Here is a 13282-nt window from a genome sequence, read left to right as displayed (position 1 = left end):
AAACACATGTGATATCCATGATCAAAAGTAACTAATCTGGAAAACAGGGTAAGGAGACAAAATTTATTATTTTGCTGGATTCCAGGAAAAGCATACTCACACACAGAGAAAAACCTAAGTCTAATATTTCAATAAATTATGAAAGAAAAATTACTCAGAAGACTAGGAGGTAGAGGGTAAAGCAATGATAGATGGAATCTATTACTTTCCCCCCAGAAAGGAATTCCATATTTAAAATAACCATAAATGTAGTTGCTATACTCCAGAGTCCAAAGATAAAAGAAAAAAAACACTTCAAGTAGATAAGAAGAGACCAAATGTACCAAAGAACTGAAGCCAAAATCATGAGTTTGGTGAGAGAAGATATAGGTGAAAAAGGAGGGAGTGAGAGAAATGGGAAGGGAGGGTGACTTTTATTATTATTTTTATGATTTCTCATAATTGAAATGCCATAGAATATTACTGAAGGAGAGAGGTAGAATGAGAGTAAATGGCCTCTGATAAAATTCACTTTTTAGCGGGGAAGCTAGGTGGCTCGGTGGATTAAGAGCCAGGCCTAGAGATTGGAGGTCCTGGGTACAAATCTGTTCTTAGATACTTCCTAATTGTGTGACCCTGGGCAAACCACTTAACCCCTCATTGTCTAGTCCTTACCACTCTTCTGCCTTGAAATAAATACACAGTATTAATTCTAAGATGGAAGGTAAGGGCTTTTTTAAAAAAAATCACTTTTATCTGAGTTTGGCAGTTTAAGTTTTAAAAGAAACAAATAGAGACCTGGACTGATGAGTAGTTTAAAGGTGGAAGGGAGATATCCACAAGCAAAACAAACTGTAACTATACCTCACTGATTATAAAAAGAAAAAAACTTCTACTCCAAGTGATTTAAGTCTGGGCTGAGACAAAAAATGGAGAGGAGAAAACTAAGATTCTAATCTAATTGTTTTGGGAAATTTAAATAGAGATAGCTACTGATAATTTCCTTTTTCTCCCTTATAAGTTGATGGGAAAATAAGAAGTTATAATAGAAAAAAAATCATAGCTATGAATATGTGGGCATGAATTTGTCCATAAAGTGGAGGAAAAATAAATCAGAAAGCAAAACCCCCCAATTTTTTTCATAAAAAGTACAATTAAAGATTTTGAAAATTAATTTGAGGAGCTAGAATAGAATTTATTGCCCTTTTAAAAAATAAATGAGCAAGAATGGCAATCATAATTTCAGATAAGATAATAGTAAAAATCAACATGGATAAGAGAAATAAGGAGGAAAATTACATCATTTATAAAACACTATAGATAATAAAACTATCAATATTAGATATATTAACTTTAAGTGTAACATCATTTAAGTACTTAATGGAAAAACTAACAAAACAATGGGGACTACTAAAATAAATAATCATTTTTGTTTTGGACTTGGATGAATCTAATGTCAAAATAAGCACACAAAAAAAGTTGAGGACCTTAAAATAACCTGTGAAAAAGTTGGTATATAGATCTTTGGTGATTGTGGAAATGGAAATTATAAGAAGTATGCATATTTTGAAACATTGAATGGCACTATTACAAAAATTTGCCATATGCTAAGGCATAAAAATTATAAACAAATACATCCATATTAAACAACCTTTTAGATCATATAATAAAATTTACTAATAAAATAATTATGATAAACGATTCATATTGAATATTTATTTGTATGTTCTAATCATAAAAACAGTAACAATAAGACAGCCTACTAAAATATCTGAGAGAAAGCTAAAGCAATCCCTAAGGGGAATTTTTACATTTATAAACATATCAATAAGAGAGAAGACCATTCTGTGCAAAAATAAAGCCAACAAATTAGTAGACTACAAATTAGTATAAAAGTAGAGATCTTATAATTAAAAAAAGACTATTGAAGTGAAAAACTGAGTTGGTTTTCAAAATATACCAATACAATAGACAAAACAGCTAATTTGGATAAAAGAGAGGAAAACAAAATAGAAATTAGAGGGAAAAATCAATAACAAATGGAAAAATAAATCTATAATAAGAAATTATCAGAAATCATTAAACTCATATCCCAAAAAAGTCAAAATGTAAATAAGTTAAATATTTATAAAAATGCAAAATATCCAGATTAAGAGAGTAACAAATAGAGAACCTAAACAATTTAACTCAGAAAAAGAAACCAAGCCAGCAATAGATTTCCAATGGAAAAAAAAACTAGACCCTAATGCATGTATAAATGAATTCTATAAAATATTTAATAATTAAACCCTGTGCTATGTTGTCATTTGCCAAAAAAAAAAAGATAAGGAAAAACATGTAAAATGGAAAAGGAAGCCACTTTTAAAAATCCCTTCTATGAAGCAAATATGATCTTGCTACCACCTAAGCTAGGGAAAGGAAAGATTAAGGAAACTTTAGACCATCACATAAAATTCTGAGATCACATGATTATAGAGTTAGACTCAGAAGTTCCTTAGAAGCAAAGCCTTTCAAATAAATGAGAGCTTAAATGATAAGTGCTTAAGATTACACAACAACCATCAATAGTATTTGAAACCACATCATCTAATTCTAAATTCTTTTCCCATGGCACCTGATTATTTCCATTAATGAAAAGTGATAAAGATATAAAGATAAAGGAAAGAAGTTATAATAAAACATTCTAAGAATTATTCACCATGAATGAGTTAGACTTATAGCAAGAACAAAAGGATATTTTCAAGGATATATCAAAGGATATTTTCAATATATACAAATATACAAATACAATGAAATGTAACAATGTAACATTAATAATTAATAACAATATAGAAAATAAATATATTAATGCTAATATCAGGAGTTAAAAAGCCATTGGCAGAATACAATTCATGTTTTTATTAATATCAACAAGTGTATGGTTTTAAATGATTTTTCCTCAATATGATAAAAAATGATTTAAAAATAAAAAATATTCTTAGAAACTTTCTTAAAATTTTTCAGGAGTAAAGCACTGTCTTCATTAGCATTAGATGGCGTTAGAGATGCTGGCTATCTCAGATAAGAATGGAAATTGGAATAAACATAGGTAAGGAGATGGCAATATTGACCCTGTAGCCAATATGTTAATTTACTTAGACAACCCCCTAAATTCAATGAAAAAATTAACTACAATAATAGCTTTAGTTAAAAAATCAGGTTACAAAATAAATTATCAGTCATTTTATATGTTAATAACAAAATCCAGTAAAATATGCAAAGAGAAATACCATTCACAATTACTACAAAATGAAAAAATGCTTGGGTTTTAACCTATCAAAACACACAGAAACTGCAAAACACTTTCCTGAAATATAGACAAATTATTTGAGACATTCATTATTAATGATTGGGTACTGAAATGCAATAAAAATGATAGTGCCTAAATTCATTTACATGTTTAGTGCTATACCAATCCAACTGCCATGTTTTTACTTTAGAGAAATTGACCAAATAAAAACTAAATTCATTTGGAGAAAAAAAAACTCTAAACTCTCAAGGGAAATAATGGAAAAAATAGGTATAAGGGAAGGGAAAGACTGAAACAACCAGATCTCACAAATTTGTGATTTACATCACAAATCAGTAATCATCAAAATTATTTGGTATTAGTTTAAATAATAGAGATGTATAATAGTAGAGTTAGATAAGCAAGATTCAAAAGTAGTTGAACACAGTAGCCCATGATTCAATAAACCAAAGAACATTATTCTAGGGTGTCCTTTGTTCAATAAGAACCTGTGGGAAACTGGGAAACAGTTTACACCATATATTGTAATTTCCAAATGAATATGGCACCAAGATGCAAAAGATCACATCTTTTTGGAAAATTAGAGTTGGAGGGAGGTTAACTTCACAAATACATCAATAAAGGGAATGAGAAGTCTTAATCAAACAAGGAATAGATGTAATCATTAAAGATAATGTGAACAATTTCATTTATGTAAAATTAAAAAGTCCTTCACATGAGCAAAATCAAAACACTTAGAAGAAAATACATTTGATACGAAACCCATTTGCCTTTAATATTTCTAGTATCTAAGATATATAGGAACTGACACAAATTTATGAAACTCTTTGATAGATCAGCATTCTAATAATATAAATATGTTCATAATTTGCAATAAAAAATTTTAAAGAGGAAAAATATGAAAAAGAGAAAAATTATTCAAGAGAAAAAATGGTTAACAACCAAATTTAAATTTAAAAAGTTCCAAACTACTAATAATGATGTTTTGCTTTATTTTTATTATCAGATTTCTTATTTCATTGGTGTAAGGTGCTCTGGTGAAGCATTTCTTTGAAAAATGTAATTTGACCTTCTCTGCAACTTCTAGTTAAAGAATTTTCCCTGGATCCCTAACAGGTTTAAATGACAATGGACTCAAAGCTACTATATATCAGAATTAGTATTTGAATTCAGTTCTCTCTGATTTTGAAGCTAGTTTTCTGAACAATAAAATATGCTATCTCTAAAAATTTCACCAAAAAGCATGAATGATAAATGTTGGAAATTGTAACTATTAGAGAGATTGTGGGAAGACATAAACGCTAATGCGTTATTATTAGTCCTGTGAATTGGTCCATCTGTTTTGGAAGACAGTTTTAATTATGTGAGAAAAGTCTGAGCTAGTGATGCCACTATATTTCAATAATCTTAAAGAGGTGAAAAAAAGTTATGTATTCCGACAGGCAGACAGACAGTCAGCTATGGATCGATGGATAGACAGATACATAGATACATAGACAGATACTGTGCCAAACTATTCCTAGAAGAACCTTTTGTGGTAGAAAAATTGGTAACACAGTACATGACCATCAATTCTGAATATGAATATAATAAAATATTGCATCGCATTGTAAGAAATAATATGTATCTAGAACTTAGATAAACATTTACTAGCTATTGGAGGATAAGGAAGGAATGCAGAAGATTCTGCTTAAGGTACACCTTAAAGGGAATGAGGGACTCTATGAGATGAATATAATGAGTGATTTCATTAGAGGCATGAGAGAGGACCAACATAGAAGAGTAAAGAAAGTAAATAAAAATGGAGTGTTGTATGATGAGATGGGGAGATGGGGAGATGGGGATAAACATCATCTAAATCTTTGCAGGACTGTTGAAGAGATCCTGTCACCTTGAAAGTCCATGTCTTTTGGCAAGTCAAACCAGTGGCTTGGCCTCCTTTTCTTAATGACTGTCTGCTTCAACATAGTCTTCTTCTTCCCTTCCTCTCATTGGACACTGAATCTTGAAACTTTTTTAATGCATAAGGTCACCTCCTAGCCTAGAGTTGTGTACTTTGAGAACAATATTCACTTCCCTCCTCAGAGAAGGGAGCACAAAGCAGAAAGAACATCTCTCTTTCTCCCATGTTGCTCCTACCTCTGATGTCGGGTTCCATAATAGAGAGCATTACTTGCCAGATAGTATCATCTTGAAGCAGATAAAAAAAGATAGTTTCTCCTTTTAAAAAGCTCTTCCCATTCACTAGCCTGTAAGGGGACTGCATTGCTGTCATAATATGACAGAAGTCCTATATCCTTCAGTCCTGAGTTACACTCTTGATCAGACTATCCCCAAAAGGTCTAAATACTGAGCCATCACATTTGGGGTTGATAGGAACCAAAGAAGGGCAACTCTGAGCTTGCTCCCTAAGATGGCACTCAGTACCCTGAAAGGGCTTCTAGTGAAGTCTTAGAAATAGAATATTTCTCTTCAAGTATTAACTTGATAGGGACATTCATAAGAAGTTTGATATGAAGCACAGGCATTTGACAATTTGGGGGGTTAATGGCAACCCATGAAATGAATAAAATACAAAATATCCTATAGTCCTTTCAAACTCTTCTATTTCTATAGTCATAATGTGGAAGGCATGGAAAAGAGAAGGGGGTGAGGAGGAAGGAAAAAAAAAAGAGTACTTAGAATCACAAGTTTTAGCCTGTCTACAAATATTAACTTGATATTCATTGATTTTAATTATGATACTGAAATTATATATATATATATATGTAATATTATATTTATGTATATCCTCAAAGAGCTGGCCTTTTACATTGCTTTTTAGACAATTCCCTACATAGTGAAATTGAAGACCACTGAATAGGCTGTCCCAAACAAAGAACACCTCTCTCCATTAACTGCTTGAAATTCCATTAGTGATTAACTGGAGGTATTAACAGATAGCCACTTTTAAAGTGTAAATAGCCTAGAGATTGGGTTAAACAATCATATAAAGTGAGTTTAATACTAGTTGTATCTTCTGAGGATGGAAAAACATAGCTTATGACCTGGTAAACAGATTCAGACTTCTTAGTATAATTCATCAGCATGCTGAAGGATGAAAGGCATAATTTTGGATTATAGATACACAACTGAGGAAGGATAAGGCTGAATTAGGGAGTAGAAGGCAACATGAAGGTAGTCCATACTGCTTGATGAAGGCAAAAAAAAAAGGTAAAGGGATAAAGGAGCCAAAAGGAGAGAACGAGGAAAGCAAACCACCTGCTTTATGATTTGGCCAAGGTTGACTCTGAATCCATATACAAGATATTCTAAGATTTGAGTTCTTGGTTTTAGATGTTGCTGTATTTTGGAGTGGAAAGAAAGCTTGGAAATTTAATAATTATTCTGTGCAACCTATAGTCCATTTAATTATTTTTTAAAAGGAGTAATTATTTCCCCATATAGAAATGCTGTTGTGTTTCATGGGGAAAACATGCTACAGCTCATGCAATTATATTTTATCTTCTACTCTGAATTATTTATAGCACCCCCTCTTTCTAACCCTACAACAAAACATCATTAGAATATATCTTGTAGCTATCTCATCATTTCATTCCTCCATTGAGGCTTGTGGATCAATTCTCACCCTGTTATACTCTCCAGAATAATGAAACTAATTTGGGATCTTGCTGTGGAATTAAATGCTCATACAGATCCCTCCCCCTCTGAGACCATAAACATCTGCCATAAAATTTCTTATAGCCAAAAACAACCTTACAATTACCAGTATTATTGTATAATTGTCAAAGGAATAAGTGAACTTAGGTATCTGGAAGAAATGTTCTGGCGAAAAAGTATGTTGCCAGCAATTTATTCCCTGAGAATTTCTGACACTAAAAACCCTATTCCATCATTAGTAGTTGTTGTTCCATTTTTCTTATGATCTGGAGAGGTGACGTTGTATTAGGTAACATTTTGTAGCAAGTACACAATTGCCCATCTTTAAAGATTTTTCCAGGTAGTTTCTATCAAAAAATCAGAGTGTGTACCTTAAGTACTTATTTGCCCGTGGCATTAAACAGGTTAAGCATTGTGATCCTGACTATCAAGGAACTTCAGATTTAAAGGAAAGAGTTCTAAGTAGGGGATATGCATTCAGTGAAAGACACAGAAACAGAAATTTTAATGCAAGCAGAGGGGAAAGACCATATTTTTGAGTGACAGATGGAAGAGAATCATCAAGGGAACTGCATATTTATTTCAGAAATGGCCAAGGGAAATTTTCTTTTTTTTTCTTTCAATTAGTCAGGGAAGTTATTTTGTAGGTAGAATTTAAGGAGCTGCTTGAACATTTAGAAGTAACTTAGAAAGCTATGGCAAGAAACCGTATTCTGAGCATAGGTTACATCTTGGGAAAAATTAAGTGGAAAGTAGATAATTGGATAAATAGAGTAGTGTGAACCTGAGAGGCACAATGGAAAGTAGGAAAAGATGAGAGAAATGTTGTAATATGACTGAATCTGGCTTTATATCAAAGAACTTGATTATAAATGCAATGAAAAGCCAAGGATAGGTAGAGTGTTACAATTTATTTCCAGATAAGTTTAAGTAAAACTTAGATTGGTGGTATGGAGGTGATTATGCTAGATTTTTATTTGAACTCTGATAGATTTTATTATGTTCAAAGTAAAGAGAGATTCATCACCAATAGGCTAGCCACTAGGTGATGAATTCTGGTTGTCCCTCATATCAGGAATGTTCTCCCTCCTCACATTTACTTTTGGGACAACTAGGTGGTGTAATAGATAGAATGCTAGGCCTACAGTTAGGAAGACTCATCTTCCTGTGTTCAAATCTGGCCTCAAATACTTACTAGCTGTGTGTCTCTGGGCAAGCCATTTAACCCTGTTTTCCTTAGTTTCCTCATCAGTAAAATGAGCTAGAGAAGGAAATGGCAAACCACTCCAGTATCTCTGCTAAAAAACCCCAAATAGGTTTACAGAGACTTGGACACAACTAAAGCAGCTGAATAATGACAACATACCTATCTTAATTCAAGATTTAGCTCAAATGCCACCTTCACAGTCCTTCCAGCCTTTCCTTCTGACTATCTCCCATTCTCTATGTGGCCATGGAATACAGTTTGGGGCACTTATTCCCTATTAAACAATAACTGTAAAGAATGCAGTTTGAACCTAAAAATTATTTCCCCTACATTAACAGTGGACAGCTTGATGGCACAGTGAATAGTGCCTGGCCTGGGGTCTGGAAGACTCATCTTCCTGAGTTAAAATGCAGCCTCAGTATGGCAAGTCACTTTATCTTGTTTGTCTACGTTTCCTCATTTGTAAAATGAGCTGGAGAAGGAAATAGCAAACTACTCCAGTAACTGCCAAGAAAACCCCAAAGGGGTCATGAAAAGTCAGACAAGAATGACAACTACTTAACAACAATACTGACACTAGGTGGGAAGGGCAGAGAGCTTTCATTCTAGCCCAGGACCCTTTCTCTGAGGAAAACATAGGGGTCAGCATATGGTCCCAGTCTCTTGCTTCCTCTTCTGGCAGGAATCCAAGGCTCCCTTAGAAAAAGGTGGGCAGAGGGAACTTTAAAGATATCCATTGATTCTTCCCTGTGAGCCAAATCTGGACCAGCCTGTGTGGCTAAGCATAACCCATATGGGCCACACACATACCCCCTTATATTTGCATGTTGTTTCTCCCTCTAGAACAGAAGTGCCCTGCGGGCAGACACTTTGTGTTTTTGCATTTCTTTGTAATAGCGGTGCTTAGCCACGGTATTTGGCATATAGAATGCTCTTAACTAATGCTTATTGCTTATTATTGATAATGATTCATTTCTTTTAAGTCAAGTCATATTCCCTGAGAAGCAGTGGGGGGGTTGGGTAGGTAGAGCACTAGATTTCTTGTCAGAAAGGCCTAGGTCCATATCTCATCAGATGCTTAATAGACATGTGACTTGGGCAGTCACAACCTCTCAGATCAGTTCCTCATCTGTAAAGTGAAAGTTCAATCTAGACCACCTCTCAAGTCCCCTCTGAAGGGCTTAGGGGCAACCAGGTGACAGAATGAATAGGAAACTGGATCATCTTCCTTCCAATGCAAAATGGCACCTACTTCAACAGGGTTATTCTGAGGGCCAAACGAAATAATATTTATAATGTGGTGCTTAACAGAGTGCCTGGCACATAGTAGGTACTTAGTAACTGCTTATTTCCTTCCTTCCTTCTTCCCTCCTTCCTTCCTCCCAGCTCTTAATTTATTATCCTATGGGCCTAGGGGCAGCTAGGAGGCACAGTGGATCCTGTAGTCAGGAGGGCCTACGTTCAAAGCTGGCCTTAGACACTTCCTTGCTGTATGTCACTTAACCCCATTGCCCTTCTGTCTTAAGCCCTTGCCCTTCTGTCTTAAGAATTATTACTAAGACAGAAAGTAAGTTAGTTTAAAAAATTATTCCATGAGCCTTCTAAAAGGAATTTTGCTTTAGCCACACTTAGAGAGTTTTTACCTTTTGAGATGGGAAATGGAAACCAATTCCAATATCTCTCCTTTTAGTTTTATGTAATCAACAAATTTCATCTTATATTTTTCAGGAATAATAATGCAATATAGTACTTAGCCACAGAAGCTACTTTTATGAATGTTTTTTGATTGATTGCTAATATTTAAAAGTATCTTGTTTTTTCTGTAAGTATAGACAATATACAGGTCCTCAGAGAAGCCTAGAACATCCTTTCATGACTTTTTGGCCTATACTGATTGTTTTTCCTTTCCATATTCTGAGTCACATATTGACGTGTGTAGTATATGACCAAGGGAGACAATCTCTCTTGTGGTAACCCCAGAACAGTTTCCTTTTTGGTTAATTAGCTGTAAAGAATTGCTAAATCCAAAGAAGTTTTAATGGGATCTAATATGTGAAGTTTCACAATTTATTTTCTTAAAAAATATTTCTGTTTTAACAGGACATATCAAAATGACACTGATGATCTTCCCTCAGATTCTTCAGAATCACCCTTTAATCAACCATTACACTGGATTTCTTGCATAGAACATTTTTCTCCTTCTTTCCTTAGGTGAGTGTCATAATAATTTTACTAGTGTCTCTTGATGATTTAAAGGATCTTGGTATCTATGGTTATAAAATCACTGAAATCACTGTACAAAATTTTCTTTGAAGTCTTCTCATTGACATTATGATTTATTAAAGTATAATTATCTTTTAAAATAAATACATTTAATCTTGAGACCAAGGCCCAGATATTTACGTAGAGTCCTCTCATGCTTTTGTGACCTGATGAAAAAAACAAAAGTGAAAAGAGGAGTCCAGTTCATTTAGATAATTCCCTAACCACTTTTGAACTTCTCCCTTATCTTTTTGATTATTATGACAATTATTATGAGAATTGTTCATTTGACATTTTAATGTCAACAATGAAATTGAATATCCTAGGCCCCAAAAGTATAGCAGTAGGAAGACTATAAGGATTGGAATATTGATGAAGAAACACCTTTTAGCATATTAGATTATACTCATACAATCTTAGAGTAAGAGCTGGAAGGGACCATAAAGAGTAAGACCCCATCATCTCATATTTAAATAAAGAATAATTTAAAAAAAGGAGAAAACTATTTAACATATGATATTTGTCCCAATGGCTCATCCAAATTAAAGAGCTTGACATAATGGTTCTTCACTGAGCTTTCATTGAATTGAAAACGATTTGTCAATAGTAATTAAGAATAGAATTCTATATATTTACTCTGAAATTAGAGAAATCTCATTTCCCTCCAACTTCTGATTCTTCTAATATTTGACTGACTTTATAGAAGTAATGAAACAAGCGTTGATTAAGTACCTACTATGGTTTAGGTACTGCGCTATAAGCATTTTACATATCTCAGGTCTTCTCAACTCCAGGTCCAGTGGTATATATCCACTATGTGCCCTAGCTGTCTAATATGTAGAATTGACAAGACAGCCAGTGGAAAGATGGCCAATCAGGAGATGGAATGTTTATTATAAGGAATCACTACCTAGACCAGTTTGGGAGCAAAGTAGATATGTGAAAGGGAATCATGTGAACTAAGTCTAGAAAGGTAGGCTAAAACTAAATTAGGGAAAACTTTAAATGTCAAACTAAGAAGTCCTTATTTAATCCTGGAGGAAAGAGGAAATGTCCAGCACTAATTAAGCAGGGAATTATATGAATTAAGTTTGGGTAAGAAGGCAACAAGCAGAAATGAGAAAGATGGCACCCCAGCACTAGAGAACAGTGTAATCAAAGGCACTTTGTTTCAAAATTCTTATTAACATTAAAGAATCAGTATTAAGCAAGTAATTTTTGCTGTCATGGAATCATAGATTTAAAATCCAGCCCAACCTCTTCATTTTTCATTTGAGCGGATTGAAGACTTGAGGTGTTGATGACTTGCTTGAGTTCATTCAAGTTTCTCAGGTGGAATATGATAGCAAGACTTCTGACTCCGAATTTAGAATCTTTGTTCTATGCATTTTTCTATGCATTTCTTATCTCCTCAGTACCATAGTCTTCAATCTTATGAAACTTAATCTTATTTTTTTAAGTTGTTTTTGCTCATTCTTTTATTTCTGGAGTTTGGGGATTCATTCTTTCTGCCTTTTTTTTATGAAGTGGTTGTTTATTCTTCATTTTCAAAAAGGAATAATGGCATCACTGAGTGATATCTGACTTGTTCATAAATTACATTTAAATGAGGCAGAGTTGCACAAAATCCTCAGTCTCAGTGTCTCTTCCAAAGTCATTGAAAACCACTGACAAGAAAAAAGTCAAGATGATTTGCAGTGGTCCAAATTGCAGTGGATTGCAGGTATCTGGCCGGGCTCTGAGAATTCTACCTGTGATAGCCACCTTCATGGTCACTGGAACAAATTGTTCTCATGTGCACATTCCACCAGGAGAAGACTTCATATGCTGGGGGAGACATTCCCCTTAACTCATTGATGGGTTTGAGGTCTGTGTGTCACCTTCAATAGTGGTATCTTAAATGGACTCCCTCATTAAGTATTTAATAGTGAAATCCCTATAATTAAAAATCCCTATAATTTGGTTTTGATGCAGACCTGTTGTTTAATGTTTGTAGTAAATTCTTGGTGACACTATTATCCCTACCAATGCAGATCAGCAACCATTGAATAATATATAATCTCACAAAGTTGCCTGGGAGCATTAAGAGAAGGAATGACTTATTTAGGATTACAAATGTCAAAGGCAAACCTAGAAACTTGTCTTCTGACTCCAAGGCTTTCTTCACAATGCCATGCTGCTTCCCTACAAAGTTATGAGTTAAATGAAGCAAATTTATACTCCAATTATACCCCAGTAAGCTGACCATTTATAAAATAAGTCCCTTCTCAAGCATCCCTCCCTTCTGTACTAGTCTTTCTCTGACCATTCTGGCCTATTCGTTAATGTCTTTGTTGTTTGTCCTATCTCTGATTGCTGCAAAAGAAAATGATTTTAATATCAGAAGATTAAAAAAGTCCTTGAGAAAACTGATGAGACTGTAGAATATTTTTGCAACAATGACCATCTTTATGATTGTGCAACAGAAGTCAAATGTAAAGTGAAGGATATTGTTTTGTATTATTATACATTTTAATTTGGGAAAAATAGGCCAAAAATTCAAGCTGACATTCTTTGTTCATTCTAAGAATTAACACATTTGTGAGATTTATGTCCTAAATTTTGTCACATATAAGAGACGTATTTTCTTGATTTTTTTTAGATTAAGCCCCAACCTAACCAGAACTTTTTGAGTGAGGTTTGTGCTTTAGTTTTTTTTTTTTCAGTGGTGTATGATTCTTCATTATCCCTTTTGAGATTTTCTTGGCAAAGATACTGGAGTAATTTTCCATTTCCTTCTCCAGATCATTTTACAGATGAGGAATCTGAGGCAAACAGGACTTCATGACTTGCCTAGGGTCGTATAGCTAGTAAGTGTCTGAGGCTGGATTTGAACTCAAGTCTTC

At 33.8% G+C, this 13282-nt stretch overlaps 1 protein-coding gene across 7 annotated transcripts in view; it reads left to right on the top strand.

Annotated features, from left to right (window-relative positions):
* Window positions 1-13282, top strand: part of KIAA0825 (KIAA0825 ortholog) — a 554607-nt gene that overhangs the window by 209756 nt on the left and 331569 nt on the right. For 6 of the 7 annotated variants that reach the window (XM_007487289.3, XM_007487287.3, XM_007487288.3 and 3 more), the window contains one exon: window positions 10236-10346. In XM_007487289.3, the coding sequence (XP_007487351.1) occupies window positions 10236-10346 (111 nt within the window). Of the gene's footprint in view, window positions 1-10235; window positions 10347-13180; window positions 13247-13282 lie in introns of all 7 variants that reach the window. The other variant, XR_008917190.1, reaches the window with a different exon arrangement.

Source organism: Monodelphis domestica, chromosome 3, assembly GCF_027887165.1.
Source record: "Monodelphis domestica isolate mMonDom1 chromosome 3, mMonDom1.pri, whole genome shotgun sequence".
NCBI lineage: Eukaryota > Metazoa > Chordata > Mammalia > Didelphimorphia > Didelphidae > Monodelphis > Monodelphis domestica.
The sequence above is the reverse complement of the archived record's forward strand: the minus strand, read 5'-3'. Positions and strand labels throughout refer to the sequence as shown.